Here is a 20,659-nt window from a genome sequence, read left to right as displayed (position 1 = left end):
ACCACCTACTACCACCTACTACCACCTACTACCACCTACTACCTACTACCACCTACTACCATCTACTACCATCTACTATCACCTACTACCACCTACTACCACCTACTACCATCTACTACCACCTACTACCACCTACTACCACCTACTACTATCACCTACTACCACCTACTACCATCTACTACCATCTACTACCACCTACTACCACTACCATCTACTACCATCTACTACCATCACCTACTACCACCTACTACCATCTACTACCATCTACTACCACCTACTACCTACTACCATCTACTACCACCTACTACCATCTACTACCTACCTACCACCTACTACCACCTACACCACCTACTACCATCTACTACCCACCTACTACCACCTACTACCACCTACTACTACACCTACTACCACCTACTACCACTACCACCTACTACCACCTACTACCACCTACTACCACCTACTACTACTACCTACTACCACCTACTACCTACTACCACCTACCACCTACTACCACCTACTACCACCTACTACTACTACCTACTACCACCTACTACCACCTACTACCATCTACTACCACCTACTACCTACCACCTACTACCACCTACTACCACCTACTACCACCTACTACCACTACCACCTACTACCACCTACTACCACTACCACCTACTACCACCTACTACCACCTACTACCACCTACTACCATCTACTACCATCTACTACCACTACCACCTACTACTACCACCTACTACCATCTACTACCACTACCACCTACTACCACCACCTACTACCACCTACTACCTACTACCTACCACCTACTACCACCTACTACCATCTACTACCACCTACTACCACCTACCATCTACTACCATCTACCACCTACTACCACCTACTATCTACTACCATCTACTACCACCTACTACCACCTACTACCACCTACTACCATCTACTACCACCTACTACCACCTACTACCATCTACTACCACCTACTACCACCTATACTACTACCACCTACTACCATCTACTACCATCTACCACCTACTACCACCTACTACCACCTACTACCATCTACTACCACCTACTACCATCTACTACCACCTACTACCACCTACTACCACCTACCACCACCTACTACCACCTACTACCATCTACTACCACCTACTACCACCTACTACCACCTACTACCACCTACCACCACCTACTACCATCTACTACCATCTACTACCACCTACTACCACCTACTACCACCTACTACCACCTACTACCACCTACCACCACCTACTACCATCTACTACCATCTACTATCACCTACTACCACCTACTACCACCTACTACCACCTACTACCACCTACTACCACCTACTACCACCTACCACCACCTACTACCATCTACTACCATCTACTATCACCTACTACCCCGTTCAAAGGCACTTACATTTTTGTCTTGCCCATTCACCCTCTGAATGTCACACATACACAATCCATGAATCGGCGAATGTTTTACAATCCATGTCTCAATTGTCTCAAGGCTTAAAAATCATTATTTAACCCTGTCTTCCTCCCCTTCATCTACACTGATTGAAGTGGATTTAACAAGTAACATCAATAAGGGATCATAGCTTTCATCTGGATTCCCCTGGTGCCACCACCATGCTTCGCCGTAGGGATGCTGTCACCACCATGCTTCACCGTAGGGATGGTGACCGGTTTCCTCCAGACGTGACGCTTGGCATTCAGGCCAAAGAGTTCAATCTTGGTTTCATCAGACCAGAGAATCTTGTTTCTCATAGTCTGAGAGTCTTTAGATGGCTTATGGCAAACTCCAAGTGGGCTGTCATGTGCCTTTTACTGAGGAGTGGCTTCCGTCTGGCCACTCTACCATAAAGGTCTGATTGGTGGAGTGTTGTATAGATGGTCGTCCTTCTAGAAGGTTTTCCCATCTCCACAGAGGAACTCTGAAGAGCTGTCAGAGTGACCACAGGGTTCTTGGTCACCTCCCTGACCAAGGCCCTTCTCCCCTGATTGCTCAGTTTGGCCGGGCGGCCGGCCTCTAGGACGAGTCTTGGTGGTTCCAAACTTCTTCCATTTATGAATGATGGAGACCACTATGTTCTTGGGGACCTTCAATGCTGCAGAATGATGGAGGTCACTGTGTTCTTGGGGACCTTCAATGCTGCAGAATGATGGAGGCCACTGTGTTCTTGGGGACCTTCAATGCTGCAGAATGATGGAGGCCACTGTGTTCTTGGGGACCTTCAATGCTGCAGAATGATGGAGGCCACTGTGTTCTTGGGGACCTTCAATGCTGCAGAATGATGGAGGCCACTGTGTTCTTGGGGACCTTCAATGCTGCAGAATGATGGAGGCCACTGTGTTCTTGGGGACCTTCAATGCTGCAGAATGATGGAGGCCACTGTGTTCTTGGGGACCTTCAATGCTGCAGAATGATGTAGACCACTGTGTTCTTGGGGACCTTCAAAGCTGCAGAATGATGGAGACCACTGTGTTCTTGGGGACCTTCAAAGCTGCAGAATGATGGAGACCACTGTGTTCTTGGGGACCTTCAAAGCTGCAGAATGATGGAGGCCACTGTGTTCTTGGGGACCTTCAATGCTGCAGAATGATGGAGGCCACTGTGTTCTTGGGGACCTTCAATACTGCAGAATGGTGGAGGCCACTGTGTTCTTGGGGACCTTCAATGCTGCAGAAATGTTTTGGTACCCTTCCCCTCGACACAATCCTGTCGCGAAGCTCTACTGACAATTCCTTTGACCTCATGGCTTGGTTCTTGCTCTGACATGCACTGTCAACTGTGGGACCATATATAGACAGGTGTGTACCTTTCCAAATCATGTCCAATCAATTGAATTTACCACAGGTGGTGAACTCCAATCAAGTTGTAGAAACATCAAGGATGGTCAATGGAAACAGAATGCACTTGAGCTAAATTTCGAGTCATGTAGCAAAGGGTCTGAATACTTATGTAAATAAGGTATTTCTGTTTTTTATTCTTAATATATTTGCAAACATTTTTGAAAAATCTTCACTTAGCCATTATGGGGTATTTTGTGTAGATCGATGAGGATTCTAAAAAATGTAATCAATGTTAGAGTCAGGATGTTACGATAAAACATCTGGAAAAAGTCAAGGGGTCTGAAAACTTTCCAAATGTATATTTGGAAACAAAACATTAAGAACACCTGCTCTCCAAATGTATATATAGACATAAACACTGAGTATACAAAACATTAAGAACACCTGCTCTCCAAATGTATATATAGACATAAACACTGAGTATACAAAACATTAAGAACACCTGCTCTCCAAATTTATATATAGACATAAACACTGAGTATACAAAACATTAAGAACACCTGCTCTCCAAATGTATATATAGACGTAAACACTGAGTATACAAAACATTAAGAACACCTGCTCTCCAAATGTATATATAGACATAAACACTGAGTATACAAAACATTAAGAACACCTGCACTCCAAATGTATATATAGACATAAACACTGAGTATACAAAACATTAAGAACACCTGCTCTCCAAATGTATATATAGACATAAACACTGAGTATACAAAACATTAAGAACACCTGCTCTTTCCGTGACATAGACTGACCAGATTAATCACATTTAATTGGTCGCATACACATATTTTGCAGATGTTATTGCGGGTGTAGCGAAATGCTTGAATCCAGGTGAATAATATTGATGTTACTTGTTAAATCCACTTCAATCAGTGTAGATGAAGGGGAGGAAGACGGGGTTAAAGAAGGATGTTTAAGCCTTGAGACAGTTAAGACATGGATTGTGTCTGTGTGACATTCAGAGGGTGAATGGACAAGACAAAATATTTAAGAGCCTTTGAACGGGGTTAAGTAGGTGACAGGCGCACCGGTTTGTGTCAAGAACTGCAACGCTGCTGGGTTTTTCATACTCAATAGTTTCCTCTGTGTATCAAGAATGGTCCACCACCCAAAGGACATCCAGCCAACTTGACACAACTGTGGGAAGCATCAGAGTCAACATGGACCAGCATCCCTGTGGAAGCATCAGAGTCAACATGGACCAGCATCCCTGTGGAAGCATCAGAGTCAACATGGACCAGCATCCCTGTGGAAGCATCAGAGTCAACATGGACCAGCATCCTTGTGGAAGCATCAGAGTCAACATGGACCAGCATCCCTGTGGAAGCATCAGAGTCAACATGGACCAGCATCCCTGTGGGAAGCATCAGAGTCAACATGGACCAGCATCCCTGTGGGAAGCATCAGAGTCAACATGGACCAGCATCCCTGTGGAAGCATCAGAGTCAACATGGACCAGCATCCCTGTGGAAGCATCAGAGTCAACATGGACCAGCATCCCTGTGGAAGCATCAGAGTCAACATGGACCAGCATCCCTGTGGAAGCATCAGAGTCAACATGGACCAGCATCCCTGTGGAAGCATCAGAGTCAACATGGACCAGCATCCCTGTGGAAGCATCAGAGTCAACATGGACCAGCATCCCTGTGGAAGCATCAGAGTCAACATGGACCAGCATCCCTGTGGAAGCATCAGAGTCAACATGGACCAGCATCCCTGTGGAAACATCAGAGTCAACATGGACCAGCATCCCTGTGGAAGCATCAGAGTCAACATGGACCAGCATCCCTGTGGGAGCATCAGAGTCAACATGGACCAGCATCCCTGTGGAAGCATCAGAGTCAACATGGACCAGCATCCCTGTGGAAGCATCAGAGTCAACATGGACCAGCATCCTTGTGGAACGCTTTCAACACCTTGTAGAGTCCATGCCCCGAAGAATTTAGGCTGTTCTGAGGACAAAACAGGGAAGATAGCTATGGTTTCTGAATATATTTATGATGGTTTGTGAGGACCTCTCTGTCATCCTACCTATAACCACGGTTTATGAGGACATCTCTGTGATCTTACACTAGAAACACGGTTTGTGAGGACCTCTGTCATCCTACCTATAACCACGGTTTGTGAGGACCTCTCTGTCATCCTACCTAGAAAAACGGATTGTGAGGACCTCTCTGTGATCTTACACTATAAACATGGTTTGTGTGGACATCTCTGTGATCCTACACTATAAACTGTGTGTGAGGACCTCTCTGTGATCCTACACTATAACCACGGTTTGTGAGGACATCTCTGTCATCCTACACTATAAACTGTGTGTGTGGACCTCTCTGTGATCCTACACTATAACCACGGTTTGTGAGGACATCTCTGTCATCCTACCTATAAACATGGTTTGTGAGGGACTTCTCCGTGACCCTACCTGTGCAGCGATGCCTCCTAGCCCTGCCAGGTCTCCTCCACTGCTGGCGTGCATGCCTGTGGTCCAGGTGATCTCATGATACTGGAAGATGGTGAAGGATACCTCTCCGTTGGTGATCAGTATGACCTGGAACGAATTCACCTGCAGAGAACAGCGTAGAGTACATATTTTCATTGATTGATTGATTGATTGATTGATATATGTATTTTAATTGGTTGAGAATCCTAACCGGTGTGATGTCACTTCCTCCAAAGAAGGTGACTTTGTGCCACGTTGAGATGAGGATCCACGTCGCACTGAACTCTGGGAACTCAGAGAAGTGTCGTCTGACGTCAGCCGTGGCCCTCAGGAGGACAGACGGGTCTTTACTCTCTCTGTAAAAGACCTGCCCCGCCCGCCTGTTGTCCACGTCAGCCCAGAACGGCGCCACAACCCTCCGGTCTCCGGCGATGGGAAACGATACAGGTGTGAACTGAGACACCTCTCTGAGGAACGAGACCAGGCCATTGTTGTTTACCTATTGGGGAGGAGAGGAAGAGAGAAGAAGGTTAGCATTGTTTCAAAATGGGTAAACATGGCTATATACAGGGAGTACCAGGTAATAACATGGCTATATACAGGGAGTACCAGGTAATAACATGGCTATATACAGGAAGTACCAGGTAATAACATGGCTATATACAGGAAGTACCAGGTAATAACATGGCTATATACAGGAAGTACCAGGTAATAACATGGCTATATACAGGAAGTACCAGGTATACAGCTATATGAAGTCCCAGGTAATAACATGGCAGGTAATAACATATACAGGAGTACCAGGTAATAACATGGCTATATACAGGAAGTACCAGGTAATAACATGGCTATATACAGGAGTACCAGGTAATAACATGGCTATATACAGGAAGTACCAGGTAATAACATGGCTATATACAGGAAGTACCAGGTAATAACATGGCTATATACAGGAAGTACCAGGTAATAACATGGCTATATACAGGAAGTACCAGGTAATAACATGGCTATATACAGGAAGTACCAGGTAATAACATGGCTATATACAGGAAGTACCAGGTAATAACATGGCTATATACAGGAAGTACCAGGTAATAACATGGCTATATACAGGAAGTACAAGGTCATATACAGGAAGTACCAGGTAATAACATGGCTATATACAGGAAGTACCAGGTAATAACATGGCTATATACAGGGAGTACCAGGTAATAACATGGCTATATACAGGAGTACCAGGTAATAACATGGCTATCTGTGGCTCAGTTGGTAGAGCATGGCGCTTGTAACGCCAGGGTAGTGGGTAATATACGATTCCTTCTGTGGACCACCCATACGTAGAATGTATGCACACATGACTGTAAGTCTGCTTTGGATAAAAGCGTCAGCTAAATGGCATATATTATATTATATTATATTACTATATACAGGAAGTACCAGGTAATAACATGGCTATATACAGGAAGTACCAGGTAATAACATGGCTATATACAGGAGTACCAGGTAATAACATGGCTATATACAGGAAGTACCAGGTAATAACATGGCTATATACAGGAAGTACCAGGTAATAACATGGCTATATACAGGAAGTACCAGGTAATAACATGGCTATATACAGGAAGTACCAGGTAATAACATGGCTATATACAGGAAGTACCAGGTAATAACATGGCTATATACAGGGAGTACCAGGTAATAACATGGCTATATACAGGAAGTACCAGGTAATAACATGGCTATATACAGGAAGTACCAGGTAATAACATGGCTCTATACAGGAAGTACCAGGTAATAACATGGCTATATACAGGAAGTACCAGGTAATAACATGGCTATATACAGTGAGTCCCAGGTAATAACATGGCTATATACAGGGAGTACCAGGTAATAACATGCCTATTACAGGGAGTACCAGGTAATAACATGGCTATATACAGGAAGTACCAGGTAATAACATGGCTCTATACAGGAAGTACCAGGTAATAACATGGCTATATACAGGAAGTACCAGGTAATAACATGGTTATATACACAGAGTACCAGGTAATAACATGGCTATATACAGGGAGTACCAGGTAATAACATGGCTATATGCAGGAGTCCCAGGTAATAACATGGCTATATACACAGAGTACCAGGTAATAACATGGCTCTATATACCAGGTAATAACATGGCTATATACAGGAAGTCCCAGGTAATAACATGGCTATATACACAGAGTACCAGGTAATAACATGGCTATATACAGGAGTACCAGGTAATAACATGGCTATATACACAGAGTACCAGGTAATAACATGGCTATATACAGGAAGTCCCAGGTAATAACATGGCTATATACAGGAGTACCAGGTAATAACATGGTTATATACAGGTAATACCAGGCTATATACACAATAGGTCAATTATTCTGGCTATTGACATTTACATAATTACATTTAAGTCATTTAGCAGACACATGGCTATATCCAGAGAGTACCAGGTAATGTAGGCTGTTACTGGTCACAGGTTCAGGAATACAGGGATTCACAGGTAAAAATCAAAACATGGTGGTGGTCTATGGTGATAGGGATCAATGAGGGGGTGGTCAATTATTCTGGGTATTGACATTTGGTCTATTTACATTTAGGTGGATGGACACTCTTATCCAGAGGGGTAGGTTGTTTCTGGTGATAGGTCAGGAATGGCAAAAAATCAAAACATGGTGGTGGTCTATGGTGATAGGTGGGATGGGCTGAGGGGGTGGTCTATGGTGATAGGTGGGATGGGCTGAGAGGGTGGTCTATGGTGATAGGTGGGATGGGCTGAGAGGGTGGTCTATGGTGATAGGTGGGATGGGCTGAGGGGGTGGTCTATGGTGATAGGTGGGATGGGCTGAGGGGTGGTCTATGGTGATAGGTGGGATGGGCTGAGGGGTGGTCTATGGTGATAGGTGGGATGGGCTGAGGGGTGGTCTATGGTGATAGGTGGGATGGACTGAGGGGGTGGTCTATGGTGATAGGTGGGATGGGCTGAGAGGGTGGTCTATGGTGATAGGTGGGATGGGCTGAGGGGGTGGTCTATGGTGATAGGTGGGATGGACTGAGGGGGTGGTCTATGGTGATAGGTGGGATGGGCTGAGAGGGTGGTCTATGGTGATAGATGGGATGGGCTGAGGGGGTGGTCTATGGTGATAGGTGGGATGGGCTGAGGGGGTGGTCTATGGTGATAGGTGGGATGGGCTGAGAGGGTGGTCTATGGTGATAGGTGGGATGGGCTGGGGGTGGTCTATGGTGATAGGTGGGATGGGCTGAGGGGGTGGTCTATGGTGATAGGTGGGATGGGCTGAGGGGGTGGTCTATGGTGATAGGTGGGATGGGCTGAGGGGGTGGTCTATGGTGATAGGTGGGATGGACTGAGGGGGTGGTCTATGGTGATAGGTGGGATGGGCTGAGGGGGTGGTCTATGGTGATAGGTGGGATGGGCTGAGAGGGTGGTCTATGGTGATAGGTGGGATGGGCTGAGGGGGTGGTCTATGGTGATAGGTGGGATGGGCTGAGGGGGTGGTCTATGGTGATAGGTGGGATGGGCTGAGGGGGTGGTCTATGGTGATAGGTGGGATGGGCTGAGGGGTGGTCTATGGGGATAGGTGGGATGGGCTGAGAGGGTGGTCTATGGTGATAGGTGGGATGGGCTGAGGGGTGGTCTATGGTGATAGGTGGGATGGGCTGAGAGGGTGGTCTATGGTGATAGGTGGGATGGGCTGAGGGGGTGGTCTATGGTGATAGGTGGGATGGGCTGAGGGGGTGGTCTATGGTGATAGGTGGGATGGGCTGAGGGGGTGGTCTATGGTGATAGGTGGGATGGGCTGAGAGGGTGGTCTATGGTGATAGGTGGGATGGGCTGAGAGGGTGGTCTATGGTGATAGGTGGGATGGGCTGAGGGGGTGGTCTATGGTGATAGGTGGGATGGGCTGAGGGGGTGGTCTATGGTGATAGGTGGGATGGGCTGAGGGGGTGGTCTATGGTGATAGGTGGGATGGGCTGAGGGGTGGTCTATGGTGATAGGTGGGATGGGCTGAGGGGTGGTCTATGGTGATAGGTGGGATGGGCTGAGGGGTGGTCTATGGTGATAGGTGGGATGGGCTGAGGGGGTGGTCTATGGTGATAGGTGGGATGGGCTGAGAGGGTGGTCTATGGTGATAGGTGGGATGGGCTGAGGGGGGTGGTCTATGGTGATAGGTGGGATGGGCTGAGGGGGTGGTCTATGGTGATAGGTGGGATGGGCTGAGGGGGTGGTCTATGGTGATAGGTGGGATGGGCTGAGAGGGTGGTCTATGGTGATAGGTGGGATGGGCTGAGGGGTGGTCTATGGTGATAGGTGGGATGGGCTGAGAGGGTGGTCTATGGTGATAGGTGGGATGGGCTGAGGGGTGGTCTATGGTGATAGGTGGGATGGGCTGAGAGGGTGGTCTATGGTGATAGGTGGGATGGGCTGAGAGGGTGGTCTATGGTGATAGGTGGGATGGGCTGAGAGGGTGGTCTATGGTGATAGGTGGGATGGCTGAGAGGGTGGTCTATGGTGATAGGTGGGATGGGCTGAGGGGGTGGTCTATGGTGATAGGTGGGATGGACTGAGGGGGTGGTCTATGGTGATAGGTGGGATGGGCTGAGAGGGTGGTCTATGGTGATAGATGGGATGGGCTGAGAGGGTGGTCTATGGTGATAGGTGGGATGGGCTGAGGGGTGGTCTATGGTGATAGGTGGGATGGGCTGAGGGGGTGGTCTATGGTGATAGGTGGGATGGGCTGAGGGGGTGGTCTATGGTGATAGGTGGGATGGGCTGAGAGGGTGGTCTATGGTGATAGGTGGGATGGACTGAGGGGGTGGTCTATGGTGATAGGTGGGATGGGCTGAGAGGGTGGTCTATGGTGATAGGTGGGATGGACTGAGGGGTGGTCTATGGTGATAGGTGGGATGGGCTGAGGGGTGGTCTATGGTGATAGGTGGGATGGGCTGAGGGGGTGGTCTATGGTGATAGGTGGGATGGGCTGAGAGGGTGGTCTATGGTGATAGGTGGGATGGGCTGAGAGGGTGGTCTATGGTGATAGGTGGGATGGGCTGAGGGGGTGGTCTATGGTGATAGGTGGGATGGGTTGAGAGGGTGGTCTATGGTGATAGGCGGGATGGGCTGAGAGGGTGGTCTATGGTGATAGGTGGGATGGGCTGAGAGGGTGGTCTATGGTGATAGACGGGATGGGCTGAGAGGGTGGGATTAAAGAGTTTATGTTTGTTAATGTTATTGTTATGTAGAAAAGTAAAATGTATGTACATGTAAATGTAGCAAAAAAACTGTAAAAAACAAACAAAGATATTTGTCCTCCGAAGAGTGAATAAGGTGAATGCACCAATTTGTAAGTCGCTCTGGATAAGAGAGTCTGCTAAATGACTTAAATGTAAATGTAAATGTAAGAGAAGGGGTTAGAAAAATACAATGAAATATATATATAAAAAGCTCTTTACCTGACTCGCTTTTCAAAGAAATGCATTTTGTGCTCTTGTCGGACTGTGTGTTTACAGGAAGTAGGACCTGGCATCATTCACTCTCACATTTCTGTCTAGAAATTAGCTGGGCTAATAACTCACTAACTAGCAAAGAAAAAATGTGAACATTTTGATCTCAAAACAAGCACATCTACTCACGACCGCTCATGCTGTAAACACAGTCCAGTTCAAAGTCAATGGCACAGATCCATATAAGGCAATGATCTATTTGCATATAGGCCTACTGCAGCTGTGATAGGTTATTGTGCACCGGTCGGCGTAGAGAATGGGTAATGCCTGTCAATGCAATAGAATCCTACTCTGATGCACTCTGCCTACAACAAAAGTCTGTTGCAAGTCTTGCAGAGTTAGTTTTTGTTGCAATGAAAGTGGCTAATATTGCGTTGAGTCGATCACGAGTCCCCATGATAAAGGGAAACGTTGATAGTGTTAACTAATGGGGGAAAGTCTAGAGTGAAGTTGAGTGAACTTCAATCTTGTGCCTCTCTGCACAGGCTAATATTTCTTCTACTCATAACGAGCTTAGAGGGAACATCGGTAGACTCTTTGAGCAGATGTACTGTAGCCACTTCCTCATGTTTGGAACAGACAGTGTCTTTGTTCATTCAGATGGCATGGCAGGCAGCAGCTGAGAAAACCAGGTTATGGGTTATGACCCCCCCGCACACACACACCTGCCCGAAGTCATGATGCACACACACACACACACACACACACACACACACACACACACACACACACACACACACACACACACACACACACACACACACACACACACACACACACACACACACACACACACACACACACACACACACACACACACACACACACACATGCAGGTCTGGGTCTGGTCTTACAGTAGTGACCTGCCAAGGATTTGATCCAAATGTTGTGTTCGAGACCACCTAAAGTTCAAGACCAAGACTGGGGGTTCTAGTCAACACCCAAGACCGGAACAAATTGAGTCCTAGTCAACACCCAAGACCGGAACTAATTGAGTCCTAGTCAACACCCAAGACCGGAGGGGGGGTGGGGCACAGAGTCAAGACCGAGACCAGCAAAATGAGTCCAATTCAAGACCATGATTGTAATTTTTTCATTGGCTCCTTTTTTCAATTTTCTCTGAAAATAACATACCCAAATCTAACTGCCTGTAGCTCAGGCCCTGAAGCAAGGATATTCTTGATACCATTTGAAAGGAAACACTGAGGTTTGTGGAAAGGAATGTAGAGGAATATAAAAATGAGATCTGGTAAAAGATAATTCAAAGATAAACAACAACCGTGTTTTGTACCATCAGAGAAAGGACATAATGTATTATTCCAGCACAGGTGCAATATAGATTTTGGCCACTAGATGGCATCAGTGTATGTGCAAAGTTTGTTCAAAACTGTGCACTCTCCTCAAACAATAGAATGATATTTATTTCACTTTAAAATCTACTGTCAATTGGAAAGTGCAGTTAGATAAACAATAATGTAAGCTTTCTGCCAATATTAGATATGTCTATGTCCTGGAAAATCTTCTTCTTACGTTTTTTTCTTACTTACAACCTCTTGCTAATCAAATTAGCCTACATTAGCTCAACCGTCCTTCAGGGGAACCCACCAATCCTGAAGAAGTTATGTGTTATATTATTATTTTCAATTATGTTCTGATTTAATCTCTTACATTTTTGTTGGAAAGGAAAGGGTTAAAACGCTGAAGAGAAAAAACTATTCAACCACAATTTTTCTTTCCTAGCTACGTCAGCCATTGGCTGGGCCATTAGAAGCTAGATAAAAGGCATCTGCCTTCTTGAAGACCAATAATAAGGAGCAGTAGTTTCCCCACGGTCTAGCAAGCTAGCTTTTGTTGTCTGCTAGTTTGCGGTGGCTACAGCAGGTGTGTTATCAAATAGGATGTTGTTGCTAATTTGTTAGCTTTCTCTCTTTTCAAGGATGACTTTCAACTACAAGTTAAGTAGTTTTTACTGCAGTGCACTTCTTGTTGTCAGCCATCTCTTTGAAAATTAGTTGTGTGTGTGAAATATTGTTACATTTAAAGTGGAACTGACAGCATTTTAGCAACATGACATTTCCTTAAAATTGGTCCATTTACACCCCCAGGAAAGAATATGACACTTAAAAAAAAACATTTTCTGACGAGCGACCACTTAGATATGGTCATTTTCATAAATTCTTACAATGCTCAGACATTTATGAAAATTCTATAGTAATATAGAAAGTGGAAAGTGTGTTTGGACAATTAATAGACACTGCAGTCAATAAAACCTAATAAAAACACATCTCGTCCAGTACAGGACCGACACAGACCAATACGCTATAGCCAATCAGAGCTACAGTAGGCCTTCATACAAACTCGCCATTTACCACACAGGACCGCCATCATTCACTTTGAACTGGACTGTGTTTACAGGAAGTAGGACCTGCCATCATTCACTTTGAACTGGACTGTGTTTACAGGAAGTAGGACCTGTCATCATTCACTTTGAACTGGACTGTGTGTTTACAGGCAGTAGGGCCTGCCATCATTCACTATGAACTGGACTGTGTGTTTACAGGCAGAAGGGCCTGCCATCATTCACTATGAACTGGACTGTGTGTTTACAGGAAGTAGGACCTGCCATCATTCACTTTGAACTGGACTGTGTGTTTACAGGCAGTAGGGCCTGTCATCATTCACTATGAACTGGACTGTGTGTTTACAGGCAGTAGGGCCTGTCATCATTCACTATGAACTGGACTGTGTGTTTACAGGCAGTAGGGCCTGTCATCATTCACTATGAACTGGACTGTGTGTTTACAGGCAGTAGGGCCTGCCATCATTCACTCTGAACTGCACTGTGTGTTTACAGACAGTAGGGCCTGTCATCATTCACTCTGAACTGCACTGTGTGTTTACAGGCAGTAGGGCCTGCCATCATTCACTTTGAACTGGACTGTGTGTTTACAGGCAGTAGGGCCTGTCATCATTCACTATGAACTGGACTGTGTGTTTACAGGCAGTAGGGCCTGTCATCATTCACTATGAACTGGACTGTGTGTTTACAGGCAGTAGGGCCTGCCATCATTCACTATGAACTGGACTGTGTGTTTACAGACAGTAGGGCATGTCATCATTCACTATGAACTGGACTGTGTGTTTACAGACAGTAGGGCCTGTCATCATTCACTATGAACTGGACTGTGTGTTTACAGCTGTAGGACCTGTCATCATTCACTATGAACTGGACTGTGTTTACAGGCAGTAGGGACTGCCATCATTCACTTTGAACTGGACTGTGTTAACAGGAAGTAGGACCTGTCATCATTCACTATGAACTGGACTGTGTTTACAGGCAGTAGGGACTGCCATCATTCACTATGAACTGGACTGTGTTTACAGGCAGTAGGGACTGCCATCATTCACTTTGAACTGGACTGTGTTAACAGGAAGTAGGACCTGTCATCATTCACTTTGAACTGGACTGTGTGTTTACAGCAGTAGGACCTGCCATCATTCACTATGAACTGGACTGTGTGTTTACAGGAAGTAGGACCTGCCATCATTCACTATGAACTGGACTGTGTGTTTACAGGCACTATGAACTGGACTGTGTGTTTACAGCAGTAGGGCCTGTCATCATTCACTATGAACTGGACTGTGTGTTTACAGGCACTATGAACTGGACTGTGTGTTTACAGACAGTAGGGCCTGTCATCATTCACTATGAACTGGACTGTGTGTTTACAGACAGTAGGGCCTGCCATCATTCACTTTGAACTGGACTGTGTTTACAGACAGTAGGGCCTGCCATCATTCACTATGAACTGGACTGTGTGTTTACAGGCAGTAGGGCCTGTCATCATTCACTATGAACTGGACTGTGTGTTTACAGGCAGTAGGGCCTGTCAGTCACTATGAACTGGACTGTGTGTTTACAGGCAGTAGGACCTGTCATCATTCACTTTGAACTGGACTGTGTGTTTACAGGCAGTAGGACCTGTCATCATTCACTTTGAACTGGACTGTGTGTTTACAGGCAGTAGGGCCTGTCATCATTCACTATGAACTGGACTGTGTGTTTACAGGCAGTAGGGCCTGTCATCATTCACTATGAACTGGACTGTGTGTTTACAGGCAGTAGGGCCTGTCATCATTCACTCTGAACTGGACTGTGTGTTTACAGGCAGTAGGGCCTGTCATCATTCACTATGAACTGGACTGTGTGTTTACAGGCAGTAGGGCCTGTCATCATTCACTTTGAACTGGACTGTGTGTTTACAGGCAGTAGGGCCTGTCATCATTCACTTTGAACTGGACTGTGTGTTTACAGGCAGTAGGGCCTGTCATCATTCACTATGAACTGGACTGTGTGTTTACAGGCAGTAGGACCTGTCATCATTCACTATGAACTGGACTGTGTGTTTACAGGCAGTAGGGCCTGTCATCATTCACTATGAACTGGACTGTGTGTTTACAGGCAGTAGGACCTGCCATCATTCACTATGAACTGGACTGTGTGTTTACAGGCAGTAGGACCTGTCATCATTCACTATGAACTGGACTGTGTGTTTACAGGCAGTAGGGCCTGTCATCATTCACTATGAACTGGACTGTGTGTTTACAGGCAGTAGGACCTGTCATCATTCACTATGAACTGGACTGTGTGTTTACAGGCAGTAGGGCCTGTCATCATTCACTATGAACTGGACTGTGTGTTTACAGGCAGTAGGGCCTGTCATCATTCACTATGAACTGGACTGTGTGTTTACAGGCAGTAGGGCCTGTCATCATTCACTATGAACTGGACTGTGTGTTTACAGGCAGTAGGGCCTGTCATCATTCACTATGAACTGGACTGTGTGTTTACAGGAAGTAGGGCCTGTCATCATTCACTATGAACTGGACTGTGTGTTTACAGGAAGTAGGGCCTGTCATCATTCACTATGAACTGGACTGTGTGTTTACAGGCAGTAGCAACTGCGCCACTTTATATTATTAGAAGGAATTTCTGTAAATATGTTAATGTATTCCTGTAAATATGTTAATGTTTTTCTGTAAATATGTTAATGTATTTCTGTAAATATGTTAATGTATTCCTGTAAATATGTTAATGTATTTCTGTAAATATGTTAATGTATTTCTGTAAATATGTTAATGTATTTCTGTAAATATGTTAATGTATTTCTGTAAATATGCTAATGTATTTCTGTAAATATGTTAATGTATTTCTGTAAATATGTTAATGTATTTCTGTAAATATGTTAATGTATTTCTGTAAATATGTTAATGTATTCCTGTAAATATGTTAATGTATTCCTGTAAATATGTTAATGTATTTCTGTAAATATGTTAATGTATTTCTGTAAATATGTTAATGTATTTCTGTAAATATGTTAATGTATTTCTGTAAATATGTTAATGTATTTCTGTAAATATGTTAATGTATTTCTGTAAATATGTTAATGTATTTCTGTAAATATGTTAATGTATTTCTGTAAATATGTTAATGTATTCCTGTAAATATGTTAATGTATTTCTGTAAATATGTTAATGTATTTCTGTAAATATGTTAATGTATTTCTGTAAATATGTTAATGTATTTCTGTAAATATGTTAAAACACCACGGGAGTCCTCTTACATTTGGGAACTTTACTACAGTCCTATTGATCAAACAACCATGAAAAGGTCGGCTTTCTCTCCCTCTCAATTGTGAACAGCAACAAGATAAACAACTAATGCTAGCCAGAGCAAGATGAGCTAATATCTAACAAAAGAACATTAGATAAACCCTCTCAAACTTTTGTTAGCTAGTTGGCCGTCAAAATTGCACCGATAAACGATGGGGAATTCGTAGCCTCCTCGTCCTTCTGCAACTTGCCTGCCAACGCATTCTTGTCCCAAACAAGCTGACGAGCTCGCTAGCTAGCTACAAATGAGAGAACACCATTTTACCCGCCGTAGCAGAGCTGGTTTGGCTGTTTACATGTTATCTAGAGCGTTCTTGACTGGTCTATGGTGATAGGTGGGATGGGCTGAGGGGGTGGTCTATGGTGATAGGTGGGATGGGCTGAGAGGGTGGTCTATGGTGATAGGTGGGATGGGCTGAGAGGGTGGTCTATGGTGATAGGTGGGATGGGCTGAGGGGGTGGTCTATGGTGATAGGTGGGATGGGCTGAGGGGTTAGTCTATGGTGATAGGTGGGATGGGCTGAGGGGGTGGTCTATGGTGATAGGTGGGATGGGCTGAGGGGGTGGTCTATGGTAATAGGTGGGATGGGCTGAGGGGGTGGTCTATGGTGATAGGTGGGATGGGCTGAGGGGGTGGTCTATGGTGATAGGTGGGATGGGCTGAGAGGGTGGTCTATGGTGATAGGTGGGATGGGCTGGGGGGTGGTCTATGGTAATAGGTGGGATGGGCTGAGGGGGTGGTCTATGGTGATAGGTGGGATGGGCTGAGAGGGTGGTCTATGGTGATAGGTGGGATGGGCTGAGGGGTGGTCTATGGTGATAGGTGGGATGGGCTGAGAGGGTGGTCTATGGTGATAGGTGGGATGGGCTGAGAGGGTGGTCTATGGTAATAGGTGGGATGGGCTGAGAGGGTGGTCTATGGTGATAGGTGGGATGGGCTGAGGGGGTGGTCTATGGTGATAGGTGGGATGGGCTGAGAGGGTGGTCTATGGTGATAGGTGGGATGGGCTGAGAGGGTGGTCTATGGTGATAGGTGGGATGGGCTGAGGGGTGGTCTATGGTAATAGGTGGGATGGGCTGAGGGGTGGTCTATGGTGATAGGTGGGATGGGCTGAGGGGGGTGGTCTATGGTGATAGGTGGGATGGGCTGAGGGGGTGGTCTATGGTGATAGGTGGGATGGGCTGAGAGGGTGGTCTATGGTGATAGGTGGGATGGGCTGAGGGGGTGGTCTATGGTGATAGGTGGGATGGGCTGAGGGGGTGGTCTATGGTGATAGGTGGGATGGGCTGAGGGGTTAGTCTATGGTGATAGGTGGGATGGGCTGAGGGGGTGGTCTATGGTGATAGGTGGGATGGGCTGAGGGGGTGGTCTATGGTAATAGGTGGGATGGGCTGAGGGGTGGTCTATGGTGATAGGTGGGATGGCTGAGGGGGTGGTCTATGGTGATAGGTGGGATGGGCTGAGGGGGTGGTCTATGGTGATAGGTGGGATGGGCTGAGAGGGTGGTCTATGGTGATAGGTGGGATGGGCTGAGAGGGTGGTCTATGGTGATAGGTGGGATGGGCTGAGAGGGTGGTCTATGGTGATAGGTGGGATGGGCTGAGGGGTGGTCTATGGTGATAGGTGGGATGGGCTGAGAGGGTGGTCTATGGTGATAGGTGGGATGGGCTGAGAGGGTGGTCTATGGTGATAGGTGGGATGGGCTGAGGGGGTGGTCTATGGTGATAGGTGGGATGGGCTGAGGGGGTGGTCTATGGTGATAGGTGGGATGGGCTGAGGGTGGTCTATGGTAATAGGTGGGATGGGCTGAGGGGGTGGTCTATGGTGATAGGTGGGATGGGCTGAGAGGGTGGTCTATGGTGATACCACCATTTTATTACGTTTGCAATTGCAACAAATAATCTGCTCAGACCCCAACCAAGGAACATCAAAAGTCGTGCTATAAATTCACAGACAACACAAAGATTCCTTGATGCCCTTCCAGACTCCCTCTGCCTACCCAAGGACGCCAGAGGACAAAAATCCGTTAACCACCTAACTGAGGATCTCAATTTAACCTTGCGCAATACCCTAGATGCAGTTGCACCCCTAAAAACTAAAAAAATGTCTCATAAGAAACTAGCTCCCTGGTACACAGAAAATACCCGAGCTCTGAAGCAAGCTTCCAGAAAATTGGAACGGAAATGGCGCCACACCAAACTGGAAGTCTTCCGACTAGCTTGGAAGGACGGTACCGTGCAGTACCGAAGAGCCCTTACTGCTGCTCGATCGTCCTATTTTTCTAACTTAATTGAGGAAAATAAGAACAATCCGAAATTCCTTTTGATACTGTGGCAAAGCTAACTAAAAAGCAGCATTCCCCAAGAGAGGATGACTTTCACTTTAGCAGTGATAAATTCATGAACTTCTTTGAGGAAAAGATTATGATTATTAGAAAGCAAATTACGGACTCCTCTTTAAACCTGCGTATTCCTCCAAACCTCAGTTGTCCTGAGTCTGCACAACTCTGCCAGGACCTAGGATCAAGAGAGACGCTCAAGTGTTTTAGTACTATATCTCTTGACACAATGATGAAAATAATCATGGCCTCTAAACCTTCAAGCTGTATACTGGACCCTATTCCAACTAAACTACTGAAAGAGCTGCTTCCTGTGCTTGGCCCTCCTATGTTGAACATAATAAACGGCTCTCTATCCACTGGATGTGTACCAAACTCACTAAAAGTGGCAGTAATAAAGCCTCTCTTGAAAAAGCCAAACCTTGACCCAGAAAATATAAAAACTATCGGCCTATATCGAATCTTCCATTCCTCTCAAAGATTTTAGAGAAGGCTGTTGCGCAGCAACTCACTGCCTTCCTGAAGACAAACAATGTATACGAAATGCTTCAGTCTGGTTTTAGACCCCATCATAGCACTGAGACGGCACTTGTGAAGGTGGTAAATGACATTTTAATGGCATCGGACCGAGGCTCTGCATCTGTCCTCGTGCTCCTAGACCTTAGTGCTGCTTTTGATACCATCGATCACCACATTCTTTTGGAGAGATTGGAAACCCAAATTGGTCTACGGACAAGTTCTGGCCTGGTTTAGATCTTATCTGTCGGAAAGATATCAGTTTGTCTCTGTGAATGGTTTGTCCTCTGACAAATCAACTGTACATTTCGGTGTTCCTCAAGGTTCTGTTTTAGGACCACTATTGTTTTCACTATATATTTTACCTCTTGGGGATGTTATTCGAAAACATAATGTAAACTTTCACTGCTATGCGGATGACACACAGCTGTACATTTCAATGAAACATGGTGAAGCCCCAAAATTGCCCTCGCTAAAAGCATGTGTTTCAGACATAAGGAAGTGGATGGCTGCAAACTTTCTACTATTAAACTCGGACAAAACAGAGATGCTTGTTCTAGGTCCCAAGAAACAAAGAGATCTTCTGTTGAATCTGACAATTAATCTTAATGGTTGTACAGTCGTCTCAAATAAAACTGTGAAGGACCTCGGCGTTACTCTGGACCCTGATCTCTCTTTTGAAGAACATATTAAGACCATTTCGAGGACAGCTTTTTCCATCTACGTAACATTGCAAAAATCAGAAACTTTCTGTCCAAAAATGATGCAGAAAAATTAATCCATGCTTTTGTCACTTCTAGGTTAGACTACTGCAATGCTCTATTTTCCGGCTACCCGGATAAAGCACTAAATAAACTTCAGTTAGTGCTAAATACGGCTGCTAGAATCCTGACTAGAACCAAAAAATTTGATCATATTACTCCAGTGCTAGCCTCTCTACACTGGCTTCCTGTCAAAGCAAGGGCTGATTTCAAGGTTTTACTGCTAACCTACAATGTTAAGCATTACATGGGCTTGCTCCTACCTACCTCTCTGATTTGGTCCTGCCGTACATACCTACACGTACGCTACGGTCACAAGACGCAGGCCTCCTAATTGTCCCTAGAATTTCTAAGCAAACAGCTGGAGGCAGGGCTTTCTCCTATAGAGCTCCATTTTTATGGAACGGTCTGCCTACCCATGTCAGAGACGCAAACTCGGTCTCAACCTTTAAGTCTTTACTGAAGACTCATCTCTTCAGTGGGTCATATGATTGAGTG

At 45.6% G+C, this 20,659-nt stretch overlaps 1 protein-coding gene across 6 annotated transcripts in view; it reads right to left on the bottom strand.

The window, feature by feature from the left end:
• Positions 1-20,659, bottom strand: part of sned1 (sushi, nidogen and EGF-like domains 1) — a 221,787-nt gene that overhangs the window by 112,430 nt on the left and 88,698 nt on the right. For all 6 annotated transcript variants that reach the window (XM_052475605.1, XM_052475606.1, XM_052475607.1 and 3 more), the window contains exons 2-3: positions 5,528-5,815; positions 5,299-5,439 (exon numbers count right to left, since the gene is read on the bottom strand). In XM_052475605.1, the coding sequence (XP_052331565.1) occupies positions 5,299-5,439; positions 5,528-5,815 (429 nt within the window). The remainder of the gene's footprint in view (positions 1-5,298; positions 5,440-5,527; positions 5,816-20,659) is intronic.

The sequence above is a fragment of the Oncorhynchus keta genome, chromosome 22 (genome assembly GCF_023373465.1).
Source record: "Oncorhynchus keta strain PuntledgeMale-10-30-2019 chromosome 22, Oket_V2, whole genome shotgun sequence".
Taxonomy (NCBI): Eukaryota; Metazoa; Chordata; class Actinopteri; order Salmoniformes; family Salmonidae; genus Oncorhynchus; species Oncorhynchus keta.
Note: the sequence above shows the minus strand (reverse complement) of the source record. Positions and strands in the feature narration are given on the sequence as shown.